General features: G+C 43.5%; 1 protein-coding gene across 1 annotated transcript; it reads left to right on the top strand.

The window, feature by feature from the left end:
• Window positions 1-106: 106 nt before the first annotated feature.
• On the top strand, window positions 107-10238 carry rfx5 (regulatory factor X, 5; the record flags this gene model as incomplete). The annotated part of the gene is made up of 10 exons (XM_079522911.1): window positions 107-233; window positions 2183-2216; window positions 2575-2657; window positions 3808-3933; window positions 4216-4326; window positions 5303-5390; window positions 6581-6779; window positions 7010-7101; window positions 8291-8428; window positions 9120-10238. Exons 1-10 carry the CDS (start codon window positions 115-117, stop codon window positions 10236-10238), a joined length of 2109 nt encoding a protein of 702 aa, XP_079379037.1. The 5' UTR covers window positions 107-114.
• Window positions 10239-27061: the final 16823 nt, after the last annotated feature.

Raw genomic sequence — 27061 nt, 5'->3', positions numbered from 1 at the left:
ACTGGCCCAATGGCTAATTTGTCCCTGGTTTGCCTGTCTGTATGAAAGCAGTGATTTGTGCTTCCATCCTGTAGATGGCGTTAGGGAGGAGCTAGGCTGTGTGCAGCAGCTGTGATGTCAGAGGAGCATCGACCCCCCTGCAGGAGGGGAGGGGGGGGAGGAGGAGAGCTGGACCCGGGGGAGGGGGAGACAGAACCCAGCATGTTACTGCAGAAACTCAAGACCAACATCTCGTAAGTTGACGACACACACTACTACTGCACCACACTTGTTTTGGAATAACTTACCGTCACATATCAGAGACTGTACTCGCCTCAGTTCTTTCAAGAGACAATTACTGCAATTTATATTAACAATTAAGCTTGGGCGACGCGTCTTAGTCATGTTATTATTGATATTATTATTAGTATTGTTATGATTCAGTATCATTATTTTGTTATCTTTATTGTTATTATTATTATCACTATTACCAATATTATTCATATTTTAGTTCTGCTATCTAAGCTCAATTGGTAGCTTAAAGGAAGGCCACTCGATAAGGCCCTTCCGGCACATCATGTATGTATCTCATTTCCATACAGAAGGATTTCTTTCCCCCTTTTATTTTACCATTATTTATTTGAGGTGCGCCAGCCCCTCCTATATACAGGTTTAATGTTTGTTTTTAGTTCAATGTTTGTTTTAAAAATGCCATTGCCAATTAAGAGAATGTAATGTTTGTTTTGACTCAATGTTTGTTTTACATCATCATGTTGTAAGCGCCCCTCACTTCACCCGTGTGAAGAAACTTATAAGTGAATAGACATGGATTGGATGACCATTGAATAAAGTAACCATAAAGTCACCAAGCTATACCAAATTCCCTTCTCGATGTTGTAAGATGATCTGAACTGAGCTGATCTGAGCTGATCTGAGCTGATCTGATCTGAGCTGAGCTGAGCTGAGCTGAGCTGAGCTGAGCTGAGCTGAGCTGAGCTGAGCTGAGCTGCTGCAATACTACCTACAACCATTTACTGTTCATCCCCGTAATCAGTATATGCCCAGCATATATATGGTCATATTGGACAGATTGGTAGTTCTAGACGAGTGGTTCTCAATCTGTGGTTTAGGACCCCCAGGGGGTCCCCACAGGATTTTGAGGTGGTCCCCTAATGACAGTGAAGTGACAATTTAAGGATTAAAGGTGGTTGCACACCGGCCGCGTTTTTCGGAAAACCGATGGAGAAACGCCGCATCCGATTCGCGCCCGGTGTGAACATCCTCAAAAAGAAAGAAAAGAAAAAGACCATTACTGCATAAAAAGTAATCAGCATACTTTAAAACCGGTCAATATTTAGTCGACTAAAACTCCAGGTGACTAAAATGTGACTAAAACTAAATTAAATCTATTCAAGAGACCATGACTAAAACTAAAATCAAAACTTGCTGCCAAAAACAACACTGCCGACCACTGCACCTCCGTGGACGCAGAGTTTGAAGTCGATTGGTTGGACGGTTACCGAGTTTGAAGTCGATTTGGTTGGACGGTTACCGAGTTTGAAGTCCATTGGTTGGACGGTTACCGAGTTTGAAGTCCATTGGTTGGACGGTTACCGAGTTTGAAGTCGATTTGGTTGGACGGTTACCGAGTTTGAAGTCCATTGGTTGGACGGTTACCGAGTTTGAAGTCGATTTGGTTGGACGGTTACCGAGTTTGAAGTCCATTGGTTGGACGGTTACCGAGTTTGAAGTCGATTGGTTGGACGGTTACCGAGTTTGAATTCGATTTGGTTGGACGGTTACCGAGTTTGAAGTCGATTGGTTGGACGGTTACCGAGTTTGAAGTCGATTGGTTGGACGGTTACCGAGTTTGAAGTCGATTTGGTTGGACGGTTACCGAGTTTGAAGTCGATTGGTTGGACGCTTACCGAGTTTGAAGTCGATTTGGTTGGACGGTTACCGAGTTTGAAGTCGATTGGTTGGACGCTTACCGAGTTTGAAGTCGATTGGTTGGACGGTTATCGAGATATGTGAACTACAGAAACACACCCAGAGATTTTGCTTTTTTTTGTTGTAGGACTGGATTTTCTTTATCTACATTTAGGACTTGTCAGTGTCACGGATAATGTTTTAGCATGTTTATTATGCAGAAAGAAGTTGTATATGTATGACACCTATAGACTGTGAATGTTTTATCTTACAGGAAGAATGTACAGGAGAAAGTAGACAGGATTCTGGTGAGTAACTAACTAACACACACGCACACACATGCACACACGCACGCACACACGCACGCACACACACACACACACACACACACACACACACACACACACACACACACACACACACACACACACACACACACACACACACACACACACACACACACACACACACACACACACACACACACACACACACACACACACACTTACATATTGGTTAGTGGAGTATTTAAATGCTCTATGTTAATAGTATGACACCAGATGGTGGATTTAGGCTGTGGCTTGTTCAAAATATATTTTTTTCCATTCTTCTTCCACAGACTGTATGCTGACGTTTCATAATGATCTCTATTGTGTTTTTTAACAGCAAGACGTTCAACGATTCAATGACAATGACAAGCTGTACCTTTACCTCCAGCTGCCCTCAGGACCCAGCTCTGGGGACAAGGGGTAAGTGTGTGTGTGTGTGTGTGTGTGTGTGTGTGTGTGTGTGTGCGTGCGTGCGTGCGTGCGTGTGTGCGTGCGTGCGTGCTGCGTGCGTGGTGCGGCGTGCGTGTGTGCGTGTGTTCGTCGTGCATACGTGTAGGTGTGTAAAAGCCTTTGTAATCTTCCTCAGACCAAGTTATTGTGCCTGTGTCTGACTACGTAGGACAGACTCATCATTCATACATTTTTCCTCACACAAAAAGGGTTGGAGTGATCTCTCCATCTCTCTCTCTTTCTCCCTCTGTCTATCGCAAGATGACAATCTGTCGTCTGTCTGTCTGTCTGCACAGACATGTGCTGGTGACAAAATTCACATTGAATAACACTAGTGAATCCTTGCAGCTATGTGGGTGGCAGCAGCAGCAGCTGTGGAATGCCCTCCCTCACCATCTGAGAGCACCAGTCGGTTGACACTTTTATTTATTTTTTAAGGGGACTAAAAACCTTTCTTTTTTAAAACTTTTTCTTAGCTGTGTATAGTTGATCTGAATTATATTAATTTAATTGTTTTTTATTATTTGTAATGTATTTTCTTGTGCGTTATAAAAATGTGCTATTGTATTATTATTATTATTATTATTATTATTATTATTATTATTATTATTATTATTATTGTTATTATTATTATTATTATTATTATTATTATTATTATTATTATTAAGTATAATTTGGCTGTAACCACTTAAACCCTATATTCTTAGTAAAACGGACCTGGGTTGCAACTTTACTTGGATGGCTTTTTCCCCTCCACACCACATTTTCTTTGCTAAAAGAGCAGATCTATAAGCTCACAAGCTAACACGAGTCAAGATAGATATAGATTTTTTGCAACCGATATCGATAACTTCTTGCTTCTCAAGACCGATACAGATACTAATAACCGATAATAAAAAAATATAGACACAGACATAAAAAAGTCATGGTAGTGATTAACGGTACATATAACACAGCTTTGACCGAAGCCAGGGTTGTCCAAAGTGTGGCCCGCGGGCAAAGTGCGGCCCGGGGAAGGATGTTATGCGGCCCGCGGCTTCATACCTGAATTGTATTATGAATGGCTCACCCAACAGTATGGGACATTTTTACATTGAACTTTTTCAATGTACATCCACAGTAGTGGGGGTGACTCCAGTTCAATGAACACAGCTGATCAACTCCACACCTGTACCTGGATCAGAAGTCACCTGGAGGAACATTCAGACACGTGTCTGCCTAAACAGGATGTCTATGAAACGTATAAGTAAGCACACACACACGCTCGCACACATGCACGCACACACACACACTTTGTCCAACAGTACTACTACTAAGCACTATGCATCTTTTTGTCAATAAAGACATCAGTCAATCAATCAGTCTAACAGTGTGTGTGTGTGTGTGTGTGTGTGTGTGTGTGTGTGTGTGTGTGTGTGTGTGTGTGTGTGTGTGTGTGTGTGTGTGTGTGTGTGTGTGTGTGTGTGTGTGTGTGTTTGTGTGTACGCGTGCATGTGTGCGTGTCTGTCTGTGTCTGTGTGTTTTTCAGGAGGTACTGTGATAATCTACAGCATCGACCGCTGAGTGCCGCCAACTTTGGTAAAATAATCCGAGATATTTTCCCCAACATCAAAGCCAGGAGGCTGGGAGGACGAGGCCAGTCCAAATATCCTTTAATGACATTAATTATTATCATTACCATTGTTAATTATTTTGGCGCCGGGTCCATATATATACGGACTCTTAAAGTGAACGCGGAAGGTGGCAGTGGGAACTTCATAAATGCTAACAGCTGGCCGACAGAGAAAGTATTAATAGCACACCAGCTTGTGCAGTGTGCCAATAAGATGGCATGATGGACAGCAGGTGTTGCACCAGCTGGCTGTGATAGTGGTTAATGGTGTACACTGTACAGAAAGACTGGATACGCTCAATTTACTCATGACAAATCATGGTTTATCCATGACCTGGAAATGTATTCTGGTAGTCAAATGGCACAGTGTGCACAGCTTAAGAATAAACAAGATTTTTAGAGATGGGAGTAGTCATAGTCAATAGTCATATCTCATTATCTCATTACAAGAGTTCACTTAATCATTATTAAATGGACCGATCGTTGTCCGTCTGTCAGCCTGTCCGTCCGTCTGTCTGTCTGTCTGTCTGTCTGTCTGTCTGTCTGTCTGTCTGTCTGTCTGTCTGTCTGACCACTTCCGGGTCACCAGTGAAAGGGTCACCAGTGAAATGCATGTTGGGACGGACACAGATTAATACTGGGACACACTTTTCCGCGTAACAGACCCACACGGGGAAAACGATACTACTAGCTACTCTTGCGTCAGTCGACAGAACTTCTTCTTTGGGGAAGCATCGTGGCCAACGCGGGGGTTGCGTAACTTGCGTGGCACAGGCACCTGAAAGCCAGCTCCGACAGTGTGTGTGTGTGTGTGTGTGTGTGTGTGTGTGTGTGTGTGTGTGTGTGTGTGTGTGTGTGTGTGTGTGTGTGTGTGTGTGTGTGTGCGCACAACAACACATAATAATTAATAACCCATCCGTTACCATATATTCAGAATGGGTAAGGACTAGTATATATATATAATAGAATAGAAGATGTCTTATTGTTTATACTCCTTAACCAGGGTGGTTACGTACTGTTACAGTGGTATCAGAAGGAAAACGGTCCTGAACATGCCTCTGCTGCCAAACCTGGACCTGAAGAACGACCCGGTAATAATAATACCACGTAGTTACACAGTACATACACCCCGTACTCACAATACTAGGGCTTTCACTTCTAGTGATTTTTACTAGTTGACTAGTTGCCTAGTTTACTAGTCGACTAGTCGTTTAACCCATTTTGACCTGGGAACGATTCTACAAATGTCTTCTACATCCTGACAGTTTTCTGAAAAAGCTATGTTTCTATGTCAGTCGTTCTTCGATTTTTCAAAAATAGCAGACCTACAAGCTCGTAGCGCGCCACTCGGTGGCGCGCTATGAGCTTCTAGCTGATCTTTCTAGCTGATCTTGAGGCCTACAAAAACGAAAAAAATAAAATAAACACATTTTTTTCTTCTTATCAACTAGTCAACTAGTACCAAGTGGATTTACTAGTCGACTAATTGAATAGTCGACTAGTTGCTTAAAGCCCTACACAATACTGCAGTACAATGCATCAGTACAGTAATACTATATAGATATGGTGGAGATATGGAGAATTTCCTTTGTGATCAATAGAGGTATATATATTATACTCTATATTTTTAAATAGTGGTCTTTATAGTGGACTGGTCTTGTAGTTAAACCCTATATTACTTTATCGGAGTCCCCCAGGGGTCAATACAAGGCCCAACACTAAATTAAAATATTTTTGCCATATGTTTTGCTACATGCTAGGGTTTATTTATATGGTCAAAACGGATCTTTCTTTCTGTCTCTTGTCCTCTCCTGTTCTCCTCCAGTGTTGTTTTTGGCAACAAATTTCAATTTTAGTTTTTTTAGTTTTAGTCATAGAATAGTTTAGTTTTAGTCGACTAAATGTCATGAGATTTTAGTCGACTAAATCTACAGTCGATTTAGTCGACTAAAATGTATTTTGGCAGGCCTTGATGCCGTCACACTTGCGCTGCGACACGTTGTGAGCTTGTAGATCGGCTATTTTCAGCATGTAAAATGACTTATGCTGGATCTCATGTCTACTAGTTCCTAACGTTTTAGCCTAGTTTTTATTTTTTATTTATTTGTTGACAAAATTGTCAATATATTTAGTCTTAGTTTTAGTCATCATAGCTTAGTTCTCATGTAGTTTCCATTTAGTTTTTGTCGGTGAAAAAAGGTAGTCGACGAACATTTTTCGTCTTAGTTTTAGTCGACGAAATCAACACTGTTCTCTATGTTTCTTGGTTCGTCCTCTTCAGTCCGAGCTGACGGAGTTGGTTCAGACGTACAAACAGGAAGTGACGGAGGCAGCGTGTGAGCTGATCTGTGATTGGGCGCAGAAGATCCTGAAGCGTTCGTTTGACACCGTGGTGGAGATCGCTCGTTTCCTGGTCCAGGAGCACATCGTTAACCCTCGCTGTAGCCAAGCTGAGCTGGTCACTTCTGCAGCACTCGCTGGTGTGTGTGTGTGTGTGTGTGTGTGTGTGTGTGTGTGTGCGTGTGCGTGTGCGTGTGCGTGTGCGTGTGCGTGCATGTGCGTGCGTGCGTGCGTGCGTGCGTGCGTGCGTGCGTGCGTGCGTGCATAGAATACAGATTTAAGATATCCTGTTGTAATATGTATTGTGTGTGTGTGTGTGTGTGTGTGTGTGTGTGTGTGTGTGTGCGTGTGCGTGTGCGTGTGCGAACAGGTGGTCCAGCAAAACCACACAAAGTAATAAAGAAGAATCCAGTGTCTGTTAAAGGAGAGGCCGGTGCAGATGGAGGGATGGACTCAAACAAGGTACCAACATGGTCTACAGAACCTACTATGCAGTTTAATTTATACCAGTTCAGTTTTCTGAAAAACCCATGTTTCTGTGTCAGTCGTTCTCAAACATTTTCATGTCAAGGACCCCCAAAAATATATGTAATTGGCCGCCGACTCCCATCTGAAACTATGTTGTTCCAGGGAGTTAAAAACGTTCGCTCTGAAAGAATATATATTCAAAGATTTGCAACACATTTTCACGATTTTTCAAAAAATAGCAGACCTACGAGCTCGTAGCGCGGCACTCGATGGCGCGCTATGAGCTTGTAGATCTGCTATTTTTCAACATAATGCTTAAAACACCAAAATGGGTTCCCGCCCCAAAATGGGTTAAAGGAATTCTTCACACTACAAAAAAATCACCCTGTGATGGCCTGAGATTGAATACATGGAGAAATGTCGGTGAAAAACAAAGAGAACATTTTTTATTTAAAAAAGAAAAAAAAGGCCAGTATCACTACGCCGCTAGTACGCCAGCAGCACAAAGACATAGGGCTCCATTTTCGTCACCGCTAAACCCCTTATCCCTAAACTTCTTTGCCTTTTTTTTTTTACTATTTTGAAAAACATTTTTGTATAGTTCAACTAGCCAATCTACATTGACACGTTGTGAGCTTGTAGACTGGCCATTTTAACTTTTTTCTTTTTTTTTGCAAAATAGTAAAAAAAAAAAAAAGACAAAGGACTTGGAGGAGGGATAAGGTGTTTGGCGGTGACGAAAATGGAGACCTATTTTCGTCACCGCTAAACCCCTTATCCCCTTATTTCGGATAAACCCCTTTTCCGAAAATGTGACAGTGTCCTCACTCAAATGTGCACTTGCAGTTTGGGCAACTTGAACGCAAACTCCACATGCCTCAACATTTGATGTACCTGCCATAGTGTCAAACCCTTACCCCTGTGTCGGATCGGTGGTTAGACTAGCATATTCACCGATACCGATATGACCAAAAAGGGCCGATACCGATACTTTTCCGATACCGATACAGTATCTCTACATCTCTAATCTGCTCCCAGGAAATAACGTTTCGGCCCATTCTGGGTCTTTGTCTGGTCATACCTGACGAAGACCGAGAAGGACACACACACACACACACACACACACACACACACACACACACTCACACACACACACCGATGATTAACCTGTGTCCGTTGTCAGAGGGTCAAGGAAGACCAAGACTCCTCGTCTTCGTCGAAGCTTCATTCGGGCGACAAGACGGCACCAACCAAACCTTCCTCTCTCGAGCCGGCTCCTCCTTCCTCCTCGCTGCGCTCTGCAGGAGGCAGAGATTTCCAGGTATACATTATAGTGTTTATTCCTTTGTGAGATGGAATCTGAAAACTCAAGACTTGCTTGATGGTCATGTGCACCCAGCTTACATTAAAACACCGTAGTTTTTAACCTTAGTGTTTACAAACGTAACCAAATGGTTCCCTTTGGTTCCATCCGTACACTCTTTGGCGTTAAATTAACATAACAAGATTTCCTTTTAAATTATTTTCTGTCACATTTAGATCTTGGTCTACCAATTCTTCTATATTGCAGTGATGTAAATGTAAAGGTTTTCAATGTAATGAGTCCCGGGATGCAGGGATGGTCTTTTAGATGAGTCCCAGGGACATTTTATGAGTTAAGTTCCACTTCAACGACGTTAGGAGTCATATTTTGCCATTTTTACAAATTGCAGCATTTAACTCCCATTTCATTTTATATGGTTACAATGTGGTTATATTCATGTAGAAGAAATTATTATTATAACTAAAGCTAGCAAAATAAAAAAACTAGAATAAAAAACAGTACATTAGTGCATCCCGTGTATGCAGAGGTCGTTGTTTTATTGCGTCCCACTATAAACTGCGTTTTGGGATGCAAAATGCACCATATTTTAATCTCTGCTATTGGATTTTGTTTTCTAATTTGAATGTTACTTTTGAATTGTTATTTAAATGTATTATAAATCAATAACACTATTGTTTTTATGGATCAGGACTTCATGAAGCATTTACCCAGAATCCTCCCTCGGAGCACCATCCCGGACAAGTCCCACCATGTGTCCCATGTGCGCTCGTCCCCTCCCTCCCTGGCCCCTAAAGACTCCTCTGGACTGGGCGGGGGGCCGGGGACCGCCACCAGCTCTTCCTCGACTCCGTCCTCCGCCAGTGGAGGCGTGAAGGTCATCGCCATGGCCACGTTGCCCCAGCAACAGGGCGGGGCGGTGCCTCTGATGATCCTGCCGCAGGGCTGCCTGTCGTACACCGACCGGGAGAAGCTGGCCTCGCCCCTGCACGCCCCGGGGCCCCCACTGGCCTCGCCGCTCACCGTGGCCCCGGCGACGCCCACCTCGGTGGTCCAGAGAGCGAGACTGAACGCCAACAAGCGCTCCCTTGAGCAGCAGCAGTCGGCGGGGGCCGCAGGCAACGCCCCTCCGCCGGTGAAACGGAAGCGAGGGCGGCCGAGGAAAGCCCGGCCCGATGACCCCCCGCCGCCTCTGCCTCCCCCCGCTGCTCTTCCTCCTCCTCCGCCTCTTCTTCATCCTCAGCTCCCCATCATCACCTCCCTAAGCGGCGGGGTGATCCAGAAGGCCTCCTCCTCCTCCCATCCACTAGTGGAGATCGTGTTCCAGGACCCTCAGGGCCTGGTCCTGACGGGACAGCTGCCCTCCGTGTCGGTGGCGGCATCGGAGTCCGTCGTCGCCCACCGCGGCGTGGTGGTCCAGTGCCAGGCGGAAAGCGCCGGCGCCCGGAACCCCCTGGGGAACTCGGAGCGTCACCACCATCCTCACCCTTCACCTCCGAGGCCCGTGCTGCTCTTCCAGAACGCCACCATGGTGGAGGTGATCCAGAGGGCTCCCAACAGCAGTAAGACCGTCGTCCCCATGGCTGGGACTGTCGCGGGCGCCGTCGTTACCCATCTTCCGCCCCCTCCTCCTCGTCCTCCTCTTCCTCTTCCCACGCTCCACGAGGAGGAAGGCGAGGTGGAGATCACACTGACTCCTGTAGTGGAGGAGGACCTTGATGCTCCTCCTCTGTCTTCATCTACTTCCGTCGCTCCCGCAGGGAGGGCTGAGAAGTCCGGAGGAAGAGAGGAGAGGAATGTGAAGGAGTAACTGTTCACGCTCTGTGGTACGTTGGCGTCGCGGGACAGACCATAGCCGCTCTATAAGCTGTCAGCTTTATAGGTCGTGCTATTGTCAGTGCACAACATTGCTGTGCGACGGAGAATAAATCGAACGTAGTATAAATAGAATCACCCTCCCTCCTCCTTTCTTCCTTCCTCATGTCTGTCTACGTCTGTCTGCCTGTTTATCGTTTCCTATGGTAAGGGGCTTCTCCCCTATCCCCTCCCCTCTGCTTCTCTTCCATTGGTGGAAATCCCTGATTGGTGGCCACACGAAACGACCAATCGCAGAGGGATACATGAAACCAAAAGCACTAGTAACCACTAGTAACTCCTCTTGCTCTCCTTGCACTTTGTACAGACGCTGCCCTGGTTGGGACGGCCAGGCAGCCAGTAACCAGTTTGCTGTGATTCCCTAAAAAAAAAAAAAACTGCATGTTTGACTGTGTTTGAACCTATGGACTCCTTCTACTGCTGGGCCTGCACACATGCTTCACATATGGATCCTTCCTTCCTCGTCTCCTTCCTTCCTTCCTTCCTTTCTTCCTTCCTTGCCTCCTCATCTACTTCCATCATCAAGGTCTCGAAACAGGCTTACCATTCTGGCTGATAAGAGGACGTTCTTGGAAATTAAGACAACAAAAGAAGAGAAGAAATAGGCGTTAAAAAGGGATAGTTCACCCAAATAATTAGAGTCGACTCAATGTGGACTCTTTGAGTCTCCTCCTCGCCGGTCATCTAATTATTGGCTTAGGAAAAAATCTCCATGAATTCAAGGCTCCATGGGGTGAGTATAATCACTAGGAATAATGAATTTCGGGGGTGAACTATCCCTTGAAAGCAGGAAAGAAAATGAAAAGAGGACATGAGGAAATGAAAGCAGACATGTTTGTGGTACGGTGTGAGGTCCGATAGAGGTACTACGGGTCTGAACCTTCTGAAGGTTCTTCAAAACAGGGACGGACATTTTTTTAGTCACCTTCAGGTCAACCCAAACGGGAAGATGTTCCAGCTCTAGAATGGGAGGCATATAGATGACATCTTTAAATACAGACTCTATGAAGTTATTTAAAATTGCCAAGATTATAATCCACATTTAGAGATTAAGATTAATCCCGGGTAGAGACGGATTGTAGTGGACGTCTAGATCCAGAGCCCTGTACAACTAGGCAAGTTCAACATGGTACTCTATTAAACCCAGACAACTACAGTCTTAGGACGGTATAGGGGTGCAATAGTTACTCCAACTAATCGATTTAATCGATTATACATGAATGATCAATCTTCTTAATAAAGTAATTATTTATTTTTCAAATAGGCCTACGGTAGGAAAAGGTAACCGATCTACAAGCTCACATCGCGTTGCATCACGATATGTCGTGAGCTTGTTGATCGCATGTTTTCACTATTTTTTACGACAAAGTATAAAGTACGTAGACATCTAGGGCTCCATTTTCGTCACCGATAAAACCCCTTATCCTTAACTTCTTTGCCTTTTTTACTATTTTGAAAAACATTTTTGAATAGTTCAACTAGCCAATCTACATTGACACGTTGTGAGCTGCTTGTAGACAAAGAAAAGGCAAAGAAGTTTAGGGATAAGGGGTTTGGAGCCCCTAGAATGCTAGGTAGAGAATGATGGTAGTAAACATTAACCACTTAGCAACACTTACCAGCTATTTCATACTTTGGCTATTCGAAAATAGCCGTTCTACAAAGTCACCGCACGATGCGAAGCAATCATCTCCTACGTAGCTTTGACCTGCAGGTGACACTGAGTCCTGACCTGCTCTCTCTTTAAAGAACGTGTGTTCTCTATAGCTTTGGTTTGTCGTGTCTTTCTGTTGTCGTTGGTGGTCAATTGATAGATAATAGTTATATGTGTTACTCCCCCCCACCCCAGAATGCAGAAGATTCAATTTGGAGCACAAAACTGTTATGCACACATGGTTCCAAAAAAGGTTCCGCAAAGAACCATCCTGGTCCATTTAAAAAAAAAAAAGAGCCAAATGTGAGGACAAAAGCAAACTATAGAACATTTTTCCAGTTCCACATAAGAGTGTGGGGGTTGGTTTTACATGATTCTTTTTCCTCCCCCTTTTTTAACGAGTATGGTGAGCAGATGGTGAAGTTAAATATCAGTGCAGTGTGAGCTCTCACACTGACACACAACTGGTCCTCAAACCTTCGGCTGGTCATTGCTCACTTATATACAAAAATAAATTGTGCACAGACAGACAGACAGACAGGCCCCAAATCACAGTATTTCGTTTTATGACTGAGTATTATGTATTTTGGACCCCAATTTTGAATTGTTTATAACCCATTCATTCAAACTTCTTGCATCCCAAGTTCTTTCAGAGTGATTGATTGATTGACAGGTGGCATCTTGTGACTTTTAGCACTTAAGTTGGGAGCAGTCATTAAATGTGTATCCGCTCCTGTTTTGATTAAGTTTAACTTAATGCACGGTTGTAACTAAACTAAAATGTTCAGAACAATAGTAACCAACCAACATTGACATTCAACCCTTCCATATTTGACTTAGGCTGATTGACAGCTGTAGCAACAGAAGGCGTGACAAAGTGGCATTAAGAGGATGCAGTTTGGCTGTAGGCGGGTGACAGTGGCGTGCACAGACATTTAGAGGGGCAGGTGCTCAAGTGGAAAAAAGGGCACTTTGTGCAGCGCGTGGAACCGGCCGGTTGCCTTAATAGTGTGAGATTTATAGACCCTAAATAATATATTAGAAGCTTTTTTTATCAAGAATTGATCAATGTTACCATGGTCCACATACTGTACAGTGTAACTGTACAAAATAAGGAAAAAAAAGTGTTTTTTTTTGTTTGTTTTTCGAAAGGGCACATTGCCAAAAAGGCGCTCTAGCACCCCCTAGTGTCTATCTGTGCGTGCCACTGGCGGGTGATGTCATTCAAAAGGTGAACCCCTTTTTTGTGAGTTATGAGACGGGACTAGCTTGCTGCTATGAAAACGCAAACTAAAATAAAAAAAGGAACACGGGCAAATGTGAGCGTCAGGACTGAGGCGTTCCATTGTCCTACATTGTTACACAAACACTTTCAGCTCAGCACAAAGAAATTAGATTCCAAGCACAAACTGATAGTTAATGACACTGCTATAGTGAAAGTATGGCATGCCAAGTTGAAAGTGGTCAAACCTTCAATTCAACAATACGATACTAATGGGATTTTGATTAAATTACATTAATTTAATTATTATTAAACCGGGCCCACGTTAAACATGCAAACAAATCAACGCATAAACAGTCTTTTGTCCTGATCATCTCTGCCAGCAAAAGAGTGGATGTTGTGGATGTTACGTAGTGTAATTTAACCCATTTTGAGCGGGAACCCCTTTTGGTGGTTACATACATGATGTTATAATTTAGCTATTGAAAAATCGTTCAAATCTTTCAGAAAATTGTCGTGATTTAGAAAACTTTTTTTTTTAATTTCGACGTCAGGCCTGAATGGGTTAAAGGCCACTGCAGGTACATTTGCTTTCTTAGGACTATGGTGTGTGCATGGATAGATGATTTGGGTGCGGTCGGTGCCGCGTGTGTGTGCTGGTTTTCTGGTGTATGTAGTTCGTTGGAGTGCGGTCGGCGGCTCACTGAAAGAGAACTACAAGCGACGTGCCGCGTGGTGTCAACGACAGCGCTACTCTCCATTCGGTTGATGTCCCTAAAAGTTCATTAATGTTGAGCTCCAAGCTTCACACGGGTTGGACCTCACACGGGGTCAACACCATCAACGCACCACCAAGGGAAGCTACGTTGCTCGCATAGAATGGAAGCGGTTGGTGCTTCAGGCGCGCATGAAGCGCAGGCGTGACCGTTTCCTGTTTGCGATTGTAGCATTGCGCGGAAGCGGGGATTGAACCCCACTCGCCAGACCACCTGTCGTGCCAATACGAGGGTATGCGCGTGACATCATCATCATACCTGGAAGTTACACGGGAACGCCTACTGAGTGGCAAAAAACTACTTTCTGGCCTTCACAGCCCCATACATCCACACAGAAAAGTCCTATTTGATTGCATTAAATGACTTTAAACAACATTAAATTCACTTTGCCACTCGATTTGCCACTCGATCTGCCATTCACTTTATGCATGCGCATACCCTCTTCTATAGGGCTGAGCCCGATTGGCAGGCCTGTTGCGGGCTGGGTCTTGGCCGGGGGCTACACTAGCTTGAAATGAAGAAAATGCCAGCACTCATTGTATGTCCTTTTCACATGAATTTATTTACCTCTGACGAGAGTTGATAACAAACGCGTTTCGGCCTGTGTGGCCTTCGTCAGCGTTATCTAATAATTGATTGATAACGCCGACGAAGGCCACACAGGCCGAAACGCGTTTGTTATCAACTCGTCAGAGGTACATAATGATGAGTGCTGGCATTTTCTTCATTTCAACCTGTATATTCGAGCCTTGCACCGTAAGGATTTTGTTCTAACCTGGAGTGTTGCGGGTTGTCTGCTTCGGCAGTACTTTCTTGCTTGGCTACACTAGCTTAGCCCAGGCTCTTGTACTGTATGTGGCCATGGTGTTTGTTTGCACTAACACTTCATCAGCTCCCTGATGGGACACCGTCGGCTTCAGTAAAGTGACACAGCGATGTGTTAGGAAACACGTAATGAGACTCCCCGCCATGTGGTCATTGTGATTCCATGATGGGACTAGAGACTATAATAGTGTAGAACGGTACGGTGCAGAATGGCCGATATACTGCTTCCTGGTGGAGAATGGTGGATAAATATCCCTATTGTTGTGGTTTTGCTGGAGTTTGAGATTCGTTTTCCACCAACATATCAAGGAGAAGTTATACCGAATGCTGTGTGTGTGTGTGTGTGTGTGTGTGTGTGTGTGTGTGTGTGTGTGTGTGTGTGTGTGTGTGTGTGTGTGTGTGTGTGTGTGTGTGTGTGTGTGTGTGCGTGTGTGTGTGCGTGTGCGTGAGACAATTATGGGACATTTCGTTAAAGGGACTTCAACTGATGTTGCGTTTTTCTTTTGGTTGTTCAAATTCTAATTAACCAACAAACGGCTTATTAGCATCATTGGAATGAAAGAATGAAACTAATATGTTATGCTAGCCTGGTCTCAGAACAATGCTCAGTGGATTGAGTTTGAGTTTTTATTATATATTCTTTTAAGAAAGATGGGGAGCGTATGTCTAGCCTGTTTCATTATATGTCTTTTGTTATTTTATTTTATGACATATATAAATGCCAATTACCTAATGTTTCCTTCATTTTGTGAAAAGCAAAAATAGCAGTTTTAAACTATCTATTCAACTCCCCAAACCATCGAGCTGTTTTTGAATTATACTGAAAGGAAATGATGTTTGCACTGTTAAAAGTTAAAATAACTTGTATGTGATACAATATTTATGTCATTTGCATCAAAAATACTACCCTAGTATTTCTGAGTGACATAGTATGGTGCTCTAATGATTGCACTTTCTCTAAGAGCTGACTGATGATGTTGGCGTCGATAAAACATTTTTATGTGATAGAATTAGATGAACAGATGTTATTACAAATGGGGTATGCAGGCATCTGACGCTACAGTATTATGCCTAACTTATGTTAAAAACCTTCCAGACACAGAGCTGTGACAAGACAGTCTGTCGTTACAAAGTGTGTATCTTCACAGAAAACACTATAAACAATAATAATGGTGAAATACAGTGACGTTGGAAGCTATAGGTCTTTGAAATGACAACCTGCGACATCACTACAGATACCCAGGATAGCAAAGAGTACCGTGTGTTCTAAACCTAAATGTAAATATGTGTCAAAGTGAAATATGGCTTAAGAGGGTTCTTGTTGGAAGTTAATGTGAATGTTCGGAGTGTAAGGCCTCACTCAGACCTTTACTGCATTGCTGTATGCTTGTTGGATGAATGTTGTGTAGTGTCATGGCCGCCCCAATGCATTTCCAATGGGAGTCACATGGTTTGACACAACATTTGTGTTGTATGAGGGGGAGGGGCGCAGTCGAAACACAGCCGAAAGCCATACAACAGCTTGTAGTCCAAAATGTGGACTACAAACCATGTGACTTCCATTGGAAATGCATTGGGGCGGCCATGACACTACACAACATTCATCCAACATTCATCCAACAAGCATACAGCAATGCAGTAAAGGTCTGAGTGAGGCCTAAGAGCCAGCTGTTGAAATGGGAAACGTAGGTGAATAAAGTGGAACGCCAGAGTTCCCACTGCAGGGTTCATTCAGGTAGTTTTCCTCACCAGTTTCCTCACGCAGAGTCTAGAAAACAAGCATCAAAATGGTTTATGTAATTGAGCCCCAGGTCTTGCAGAGACCCCCGGTTAAGCTGGGGCTTGGTTGTGGACAGCAGCAGTTAGCAGTTATGATAGCCAGGCCTGTTCGGCGTTCACTGGAAACCAGGCAATGACCAGTGTAATGGTGACCTCATGCAGTGTTGTTGACGACTTAGTGTTGTGAGTGATGTGAATGTGTGTGCTAGAGTGCCAGAGTGAGACAGAGAGATAGAGAGGGAGGGAGAGAGAGAGAGAGAGATCGTTCACTGTGGAGCCATATGTTGCTCAAACTAACAAACGGGTCAAGTAATCAAAGAAAATGAATCGGGATTCGGGTAGCAGCGCTTTGACCTCCGACCTTATAAGAAACAGGTGCATATGAGAGAATGTCTTTCATAAAGCGTCCTTTGATTGGTCGGAGTCGAGTTCATGGACTGTTAGTATGGCTTACGTATGTTTTGGCACGGTTTTGCTGGAGTTAACTTTAGACATGGTTTAATGAGGTTGCGGTTAGGATGGGTTAGGCCGGGGGCCTATAAATTCACCCATATGTGTCCATTTGATTTTGAGGTTTGTCACCTTTGTTTGTTTATCTGTTTGTGGAGGCTTGATTATTTGGATTCATATACTTTCAATTCAATCAACCCATGAATTCAACCAGACAAGGATGGTAGATTGAAGAATACTGGTGTCTCGAAACATTTGGTAATGTAAAACTAAAAACTAAAAAAAGAAAACATTTTGTACTGCGTCATAACAGACATACTTCTGTGTTGTAAACTTTGTCATCAAACCCAATATGTGGGGTCGGTGGGGATTAAAATAAAAAAACAATTACAGCGAGAGGCGGTGACATTGACATGAATCTATAACGTCATTTTTGCTTTAATGTTAAAACCAGATATCCCCAAATAAACCTTAGTGATTTAACAAATTGACATGTTTGCAGGACGCACAGGTTGACTGATGGGAGGTTCAACGTTGGTCCTGGAGAGTTCTTGTTCTAGTTCCTAAAGTTAAATCTCATTCACTCAGACTGTAAATAACATCCTTTTTAGTATTATTTCGTAATTTTTTTATCATAAGATATTAAAACTGTTTACAGTTATCATTACATACTGTACATAGGGACTGATATGTCTTCAAAGTGTCATAGATTTATAAAAAAAAAAAAAATGAGTTAAAAGAACCGGCTTAGTAAATCTAGCTATAATTTATGGATTTCTGCACAAAAGTAGATGACACTGAACGGGTTGGATTGGAAGTGAATTTACACTAACGGATCAGTTTGATTCTAGCTTTGACAGGTGATCAGTTGCTATGGAGACAGCGATGTGTTAGTTTGTCTGAGTTCCATCCGAGGATTCGGCAGAAATTATGTGTGAATCCGAATGTTTTTTTAATGCCAATTGTGATGTATTGCATTTAAAGCTAAATGGAAAAAAGGTATTTTGATAGAAGAAAAGCTCTCGGTGTCACAGGAAAAAGAAAAACAAGTTTACGTTTGCTTATTCTAAACAGCCCTGGATATGAGTCCAGCGCGGTACCTCAATCATCGTAGTGAGTAGTGACATGAAAGACAGAGGTGTTACTGTTGAAACAACATGCTATAGTGTCAGTTTGTACTGTTTGTGTGTGCATGAGCGTGCGTGTGCGTGCATGCATGTTGACCCTGGTCTATTGAATCATACAGAGTTCTGTGGACTGTTAAGATGATTTAACATTTCATGGCATATAACTGTACATGGCAGGAAGACTCCAATCCTGATTAATGACCAAATCTCCTCAATTTAATTAATTGATTTAATTCATTAATTCAAATCCACATACCTACCTTACCTTAAGTAAACCCTACACACCTATCATACCAACTATGAGATAAGATGGTCCTTTATTGATACCCAGAAGGACAAAAAAAAAAGACTTATTTTCTAGTTATTACACTCCCTTAAGCAACCACGCTGAACTTCATCCATTAGGCCTATATCATTTCTATCATAGAAGTTTGCATTAACCCATTCTGGACGGGAACCCCTTTTGGTGTTTTAACTAAGCATTATGTTATACTTTAGCTATTGAAAAATAGCAGATCTACAAGCTCATAGCGCGCCACCGAGTGGCGCCGCTACGAGCTTGTAGGTCTGCTATTTTTGAAAAATCGTAAAAATGCGGCACAAATCTTTGAATATATATTTTTTCGGAGCGAACGTTTTTTTAATTTCGACGTCGGGCCTAAACGGCTTAATCACCATTTCTGGGTTTATGGAATTTCCAGTAGACTATGAATCCTTGAATTCATGGAGATTCTTTAGTTTTTGTCGCATTCTAAGCCAATATCTTGATGACCTGCAGAGTCTCCTGTAGGAGACACACTACCGCAGACTCTGCCGGACATCAAATTATTAATAAAAAAATAGATTAATTCAAGGCTTCATGGGGTGTGTAATTGATAGAAAATAGGTCATTTTGGGGGCGAACTACTCTTTTGAACCTGTTTTTGCTTCTTATAAAGGGCAGAAACACCACATCACCAGTAGGGGTGTGCTGAAATATCGATATGGCGATATATATCGATACGTCCTCCCGCGATAAATAATCGATATTGATTATTAAACTATCGATATCGGGAAATTTGAAATGTTGTTCATAATGAAGTGATGAACAACATGTTTAGAAAAGGAGGAAATGACAGCTAAAATAAAGCAAATCCCACTCAGATTCCACAGCAACCAGAAGTACTGAATTACTGGATGGTGATTTGTCCAAAGTCTCCAAACAGCTTTGTGGGAATACAAAATGCTGCATTTTTTCAGTTCCAAGTATTTTGTAGTTGCAGATATCGTGATATATCGTCGATGAAATTTCATACAATATATCGATATATCGCAAATATCGCAAATTCGCAATATATCGAATCGTGATATTATCGTTATCGAGGGCCTAATATCGCGATATATATCGTATCGTGAGGAACCCATATCGTCCCACCCCTAATCACCAGACATAATGACATGGACGTGTTTAGTCCAGGAGTCGATGCTAGGTCTGTGAGCCTGATGCTAGGTCTGTGAGCCTGATGCTAGGTCTGTGAGCCTGATGCTAGGTCTGTGAGCCTGATGCTAGGTCTGTGAGCCTGCCACAACTGTTACACTATGCAACAAAGACTCATGTAGACACACAGCATATATATGGGAAAGTTAAGTAACTATAAACTTAAGTTAAATACATTTTGATTTCAAACTACTTTTAAATCAGATAAATTAATATAATACTTCAAGGTGGTTTTTGGTTCTCTATAATGTGTAATGAGACTGTTAGTCAGGAGTACAGGGTTCTAAATGCCATCACAGCCTCGGCTGCCATTTCATTTTTTAATTCACTCCGAAAACTGAGTCTTTTTTTCCCCCTCATTGTTTTGTTTGTTTGTTTTAAATCATCTGTAAAAGTAATTCATTTATCATAAATGTGCTTGTTGTTGTTGACGTGTGTCTTTGCTGTGTCCTACCACTGTAAAGGTATACCTGAAGTGCAGTTTTATTTGTATTATTATTATCTTTTATCTAAGATATATTTGGTTCTGTGGGGTATCTTATGTATGGCGTTCATGTTTTCAATGTTTTAAACTTCATTCAAAAGTCATTGAAAAGAAAAACACATTTTCGTTCAGACAGGAAATTATGTGCTTTTTGTTTGCAGTTTTATCCCCCCCTTAGTCATTAAGCCTATAATCTGCTGGCTTTTGTTTTGCACTTTATTGTTATTAATAATAAAATTGCGTTTTTATTTTATTTTATTTTATTGAAGAAAGAATTTTTAAATGGTGTAAACCAGAATTTCAAATGATCACCACTCACCAGCCTTTATGACATGACAAGTTGGTCTACTCTACCAGACATTATCTAGAGAGCACTGTTTCTCAAACAGTATAGGTCGGGCGGGCCCAAGTCTGGGTCGCGTCCCATTTTTATGGGTCACGGCCCTCATTGGTTGAATATGCCCTTATTTAAATCTTCTTACATTTTGTCAATTCAACAAATTAACAACAACATTTTTTAATTTAGCACAAACTCTTCAGATGGGGATCTCTAGACAAATATGAGTAGTTTACTCTACCATGAAAAGAAAGCAGGGTCTCGCAACTCACTTAATGATGCTCCAAACTTTATTTAGCGACAGGCAGGCAAAAAATATGACGTTTCGACCTTGCGGTCTTTGTCAAGTATATACTTGATATACTTGTATATCAAGTATATACTTGGTCTTTGTCAAGTATATACTTGACAAAGATCGCAAGGTCGAAACGTTGTATATACTATCAGAAATAGTCTGATAGTTTGCTCTACCAGACAGGCTCTGTTACAATCTAGAGTTGGTCTACCATGTTGGCCACCCTGTAGACATATTGGCTGGTGATCTTTGGGATGCTATAGTGACCACTGAAGAGGTCAACATGTTGATGTTAAAGACAAATATTCTGTGAAATGCACCTTTTTACCCGTTTGTCATGTCTGCTCTGTGTGACTCTTAACGTCCCTCTGTCTAGGAACAAAGTCCTGTTTAATGACATCGTTACATTTGAACACGCTTCCTTCTGGAGATGAGAGAGTACAAGTGATGACGGGATGATAAGCACTGATGTCAATCTATTTTCCTATTCTGACTGACTGTAATAAATGGTGTTTCAAATCAACTTCAGTCTCTTCTCTTCTCTTCTCTTCTCTTCTCTTCTCTTCTCTTCTCTTCTCTGCTCTTCTCTTCTCTGCTCTGCTCTTCTCTGCTCTTCTCTTCTCTTCTCTTCTCTTCTCTTCTCTTCTCTTCTCTTCTCTTCTCTTCTCTTCTCTGCTCTTCTCTTCTCTTCTCTTCTCTGCTCTGCTCTTCTCTGCTCTGCTCTGCTCTTCTCTTCTCTTCTCTTCTCTTCTCTTCTCTTCTCTGCTCTGCTCTTCTCTTCTCTTCTCTTCTCTTCTCTTCTCTTCTCTTCTCTTCTCTTCTCTTCTCTTCTCTTCTCTTCTCTGCTCTTCTCTTCTCTTCTCTTCTCTTCTCTTCTCTGCTCTTCTCTTCTCTTCTCTTCTCTTCTCTTCTCTTCTCTTCTCTTCTCTGCTCTGCTCTGCTCTGCTCTGCTCTGCTCTGCTCTTCTCTGCTCTTCTCTTCTCTTCTCTTCTCTTCTCTTCTCTTCTCTTCTCTTCTCTGCTCTTCTCTTCTCTTCTCTTCTCTTCTCTTCTCTTCTCTTCTCTTCTCTTCTCTTCTCTTCTCTTCTCTTACAATTTACAATTTAGGCATTTAGCAGACGCTCTTAATCCAGAGCGACTTACATTAAGCAATAACAAAAAGCATGGCATACATCACATGTATAAAAAGTAGTTATCATGAATCATGCGTAAACTAAGAACGTAACAGTGGAGTATCTATGTAAACTATACATACTATACTATATAATATATTATACATGTGTACTATAAAGTGCTATGACTACATAAAGTGCAATTCTAGAGCTGTCTACATAACAAGCTATAAGTCTGTTTAAAATACTATCTAAGTCTACATAATGTGCTATCTAAGGGGCTAGGCTAGGGCAAGTGCTACGGGCCATGGTGGAGTCTGAAGAGGTGGGTTTTCAGACTACGGCGGAAGATTGGGAGTGAGGCTGCAGTTCTGACTGCAATGGGAAGTGCATTCCATAGTTTTGGAGCCAGAAGGGAGAAGAGTTTGGGACGTGTGGAGCGTTGTCCCGGCGTTTTTAGTGAAGGTACCTCCAGCTTCCCTGCGTTGGCTGATCTGAGTGAGCGGGAGGGTTTGTAGGGTACGATCATACTTGTGAGATATGGGGGGGCCATGCCTTTGGTTGCTTTGAATGCCAGCATCAGAGTTTTGTATTCTGTGCGGGCAGCGACCGGGAGCCAATGGAGCGAGCGGAGAAGGGGGGAGACGTGTGAGAATTTAGGTTGGTTGAAGACCAAGCGTGCTGCGGCATTTTGGATCAGTTGGAGGGGCTTAAGTGCACATGCCGGTAGGCCAGTAAGGAGGGAGTTGCAATAGTCAAGTTTTGACAAGACTGTTGTCTGGATTAGGAGCTGGGCTGACTCCTGGGTGAGGAACGGTCTAATTCGTCGTATGTTGTAGAGTGTAAACCTACAGGATCTAGTGACAGCTGTGATGTGTGTTTTGAACGAGAGCTGACTGTCCAGGACAACACCAAGGTTCCTGGCTGTCGGGACAGACTTTACCAGGGCGTTGTCTACGGAGATAGTTAGCTCCCGCATAGGGCAGGACTTAGCTGGGAAGAACAGAAGCTCAGTTTTGTCTGGGTTCAGCTTGAGGTGGTTGGAAGACATCCACTGTGAGATGTCAGCCAGGCATGCAGTGATGCGCTCTTCTACCTGGGTGGCAGAGGGGGGGAAGGATAGAAACAGTTGTGTGTCATCGGCATAGCAGTGATAGGATATATTGTGAGCAGAGATGATGGTGCCAAGGGATTTAGTGTACAGTGAGAAGAGGAGGGGACCAAGTACAGATCCCTGTGGGACCCCAGTTTGGAGGGTGCGGGGGGGTGATAGCAAACCTTTCCAAGAAACCTGGTAAGTCCGGTCAGAGAGGTAGGAGGAGAACCACTTCAGCGCCGTCCCGCCTATGCCTAGATCAGCTAGGGTGCCTAGGAGCAGCTGGTGGTTCACTGTGTCAAATGCCGCCGATAGGTCTAGGAGAATCAGGACTGCAGAGTGGGAAGCAGCCTGGGCAGCATGTAGTGCTTCTGTGACTGCGAGGAGTGCAGTTTCCGTGGAGTGTGCCTTCTTGAATCCTGACTGGTTGGGATCCAGCAGGTTGTTCTCTGAGAGATGGAGAGAAAGCTGGTTAGAGACAACACGTTCAAGGGTTTTGGAAAGAAAGGAAAGGAGTGATACCGGTCTGTAGTTCTTGACATCTGAGGGGTCAAGAGTTGGTTTTTTGAGGAGTGGTGATACCCTGGCTGACTTGAAGGCAGATGGGACGCAGCCTGAGGTTACTGAGGTGTTGATAATGGAAGTGATGAAGGGGAGCAGGTCAGGTGCGATGGTCTGGAAGATTGGAGACGGGGCGGGGTCGAGAGGACAGGTGGTAGGTCTAGTGGATGTGACTAGTTTCAGGACCTCATCTGGGGATAGAGGAGAGAAGGAGGACATGCATGGTATGTTATGGTTAGCATTGGTTGAGTCGAGTGCTTCTTTATGGGGGAGGGGGGTAAAGGAGCTACTGATATCATCAACCTTCTTTTCGAAGTAGTTGGCAAAGGCCTCCGCGGTGAGGGATGAGGGTTGAGTGGGGGGAGGGGGTTTAAGGAGGGAGGAGAAAGTGGAGAAGAGTTTCCTTGGGTTAGAAGTGCAGGATTGGATTTTGGTGTGGTAGAAGGAGGTTTTAGCGGTGGTTAGTGAGAGGGAGAAGGCAGAGAGGAGTGAGTGAAAGTGGGAGAGATCATCTGGTAGCTTTGTCTTGTGCCACTTCCTTTCAGCTGCCCTGAGAGGTGTTCGTTCAGATCTGAGGGTTTCAGATAACCAGGGGGCCGGTGGGGATGAGCGAGCTGGCCTGGTCGAGAGAGGGCAGTGTTGGTCAAATGCAGATGAGATAGAGGAGAGGAAGGATGTGGTTGCGGGGTCGGGTGAGAGAGAGAGGAAGGACTCTAGGGAGGGTAGAGAGGAGAGAATAGAGGATGAGAGGGAGGAGGGGTTTAGGGACTTGAGATTGCGTCGGGTGGTGACGGTCGGAGGGTGAGTAGGTTTAGGTGGGAGAGTAGAGAGAGAGAGGGAGAAGGTTATGAAGTGGTGGTCAGACCTAATTAAGGGAGTAACAGAGAGTGTGGAGGGGGAGCAGGCTCTGCAGAACACGAGGTCCAAAACATTACCAGCCTTGTGAGTGGGAGGGGAGGGAGAAAGGGAGAGGTCAAACGAGGATAGGAGGGACGTAGCGGGAAGATACTTCTCTGCCGTAGGTAGGTTAAAGTCACCCAGTAGAATCAGGGGGGTGCCATCCTCCGGAAACGAGCTGATCAGAGAGTCTAGTTCTTCCAGGAAGTTCCCAAGGGTTCCTGGGGGGCGATAGAGCACAATGAGGGTGAGGGGGACTGGTTGTGATATTGAGATAGCATGAAATTCACATGTGGTGAGAGAAAGGTGAGAGAGATTTAAGACACGGAAATTCCATTTCGGGGACATGAGTATCCCTGTACCACCCCCCCTACCTGTTGAGCGAGGGGTGTGTGTGAATTTGTGTGAAACAGAGAGGGCGGCGGGGGTAGCTGTGTTATCAGGGGTAATCCAGGTTTCGGTTAGAGCAAGGAAATGCAGAGACTTGAGGGTGGCGTGGGCTGAGATAAATTCAGGCATTTCCTCTTTGGTAGCTGCGTGGCAGTTCCAAAGGCCTCCCTCCACCACAATGTGGTGACTGGGTGAACGAGCTGGGTATATGAGATTTGAGGGATTTCTGTGGCGGGGGAAGTAGTGTCTAGGGCGACATGAAAAGGGCAGGATAGGGATGGTGGGAAAACACATAGTACACAGATAAATAAAAATAAGAAATAAGCGTAATAATAGTAAAAAATAATAATAATAATAGTAAGAAGAAGAAGAAGAAGAAGATTGATACAAAACCCTGGGAGGCTGCCTCCTTCGTTAGATGTGTCTGGATGTCCGGGTCTTTGGCTTGGGCACCAGGCTAAAGTGGTCGTTGGTTAGCCGGAATGAGCTACGGATCAAGGTTCATTCACGCGCGTACTAGGGCAGTATGTATGGAAGAAAGGGAGGAAGTAAAAGAACCAACCGCAGAGATGGTTGAAGAGTAGAGGGGTAGCTTTAATGGATAGTTTATAGGGGTTAGAATAGAATAAGTGCAAAAAGAACAGAGTGTGTTCCTCTACCTGTGTGTGTGTATGCAGGGATTCAAAGTTTAAACAGCTGTGTAGCTGTTTATCTCCTTGTCTCTGCGACCGTGAGTGAGTGACTGAGTGATTTGAGAGCAGATATATACTGCCTGAGGCCTTTAATTAAAGCCTTGATCTGGCCAGCAGAGGGACTCAAGTAGATCACTCAGTGAGTGGTCTGTTTGATTCTGTCTGATGGCTGATTCAAAATTCAGATCAAAAGGGTCACTCCCACAAGGACTTAAAGTACCCACAGAGTATAGAAAGACAAACAGAGAAAATACAAGATGACAGAATATTAGCAGAGAGGGTAAAAAAACAATGCAGACAAACAGAAACAAGCTATAACAAAAACACAGAAAGGCAGAGTGGTAAGAAAAGGAGTGAGAATGAGAGAGATAGTTTTTAAGTGGTTAGAATAGAATAAGTGCAAAAAGAACAGAGTGTGTTCCTCTACCTGTGTGTGTGTATGCAGGGATTCAAAGTTTAAACAGCTGTGTAGCTGTTTATCTCCTTGTCTCTGCGACCGTCTCTTCTCTTGTCATTGTGACCGTAGATTACTATATGAAAACCTGAGAAACCTGTCAGTGACTCCGTCTCGCCACCATATATGGTCGTCAGTCCGTCACGCCTTGTGACACACTCCATATATGGCGTCTCCATATATAATAATAATAATAATAATAATACATTTTATTTATAAGGCGCCTTTCAGGGCACTCAAAACAGGTGGGTTTGAAATGATGTGATTGAGTCCATGATGTTTCTTATATCAGGGGGGAGGGAGTTCCAGAGGTGAGGGGCCGCACGGCCGCTCTGCCCCGGGTGGGAATGTCAGGTGGGAATGTCGACGTGAACAAGGTCAGACAGATAAGGGTTGGGCGAGGTTATGAATGGCCTTGAAAGTATGGAGAAGGATCTTATAGTCAATGCGGTATTTGATGGGAAGCCAGTGGAGTTGGTGTAAAACAGGGGTGATGTGACTGATGACAGGGGTTCTGGTGATACGTGCTGCAGCGTTCTGGACTATAGTTGGAGCTTATGGAGAAGTTTGTGGGGGAGACCAAAAAGAAGGGAATTGCAGAAGGGAAGAGCATGAACCAGAATTGCGACACTGTTAGCGGTGCGTGAGGGGCGGAGGCGGTTGATGTTTCTGCAGGTGGAAGTAAAGGCAGACCGAATGGTGTTGTTGATGTGGGCGTGGAATGAGAGTGTACTATCGAGGACGACACCCAGACTCTTAACCTGAGGGGAGGGGGAAACCGAGGTGTTGTCTATGGGGAGGGTGAAACTGGGTTGCTTGGAGAGTGTGGACTTGGAACCAATGAGGACTACCTCGGTTTTATCACTGATGTACTGTTGGACTGACATCAGAGAATAGTTAATAGTTAAATAGTAATTATATAGCTGTAGATTAGGGAATGTACATGTATGATTACGATTAGGGATAGTAGCCTAGAAGTCGTAATATTAGTCAGTCTAGTAGTAAGTTAGTAAGTAACACAATTAGTTATACTGTATTAGTGTAATATAGAATTAGTTATTGTGGCATAGTATTGCAATGATTGGATTAGCAGCTTATTAATGGTAATAATATAATTATTAATAGTATAGC

This window comes from Electrona antarctica, assembly GCF_951216825.1.
Source record: "Electrona antarctica genome assembly, chromosome: 15".
Lineage (NCBI taxonomy): Eukaryota > Metazoa > Chordata > Actinopteri > Myctophiformes > Myctophidae > Electrona > Electrona antarctica.
The sequence above is the reverse complement of the archived record's forward strand: the minus strand, read 5'-3'. Positions and strand labels throughout refer to the sequence as shown.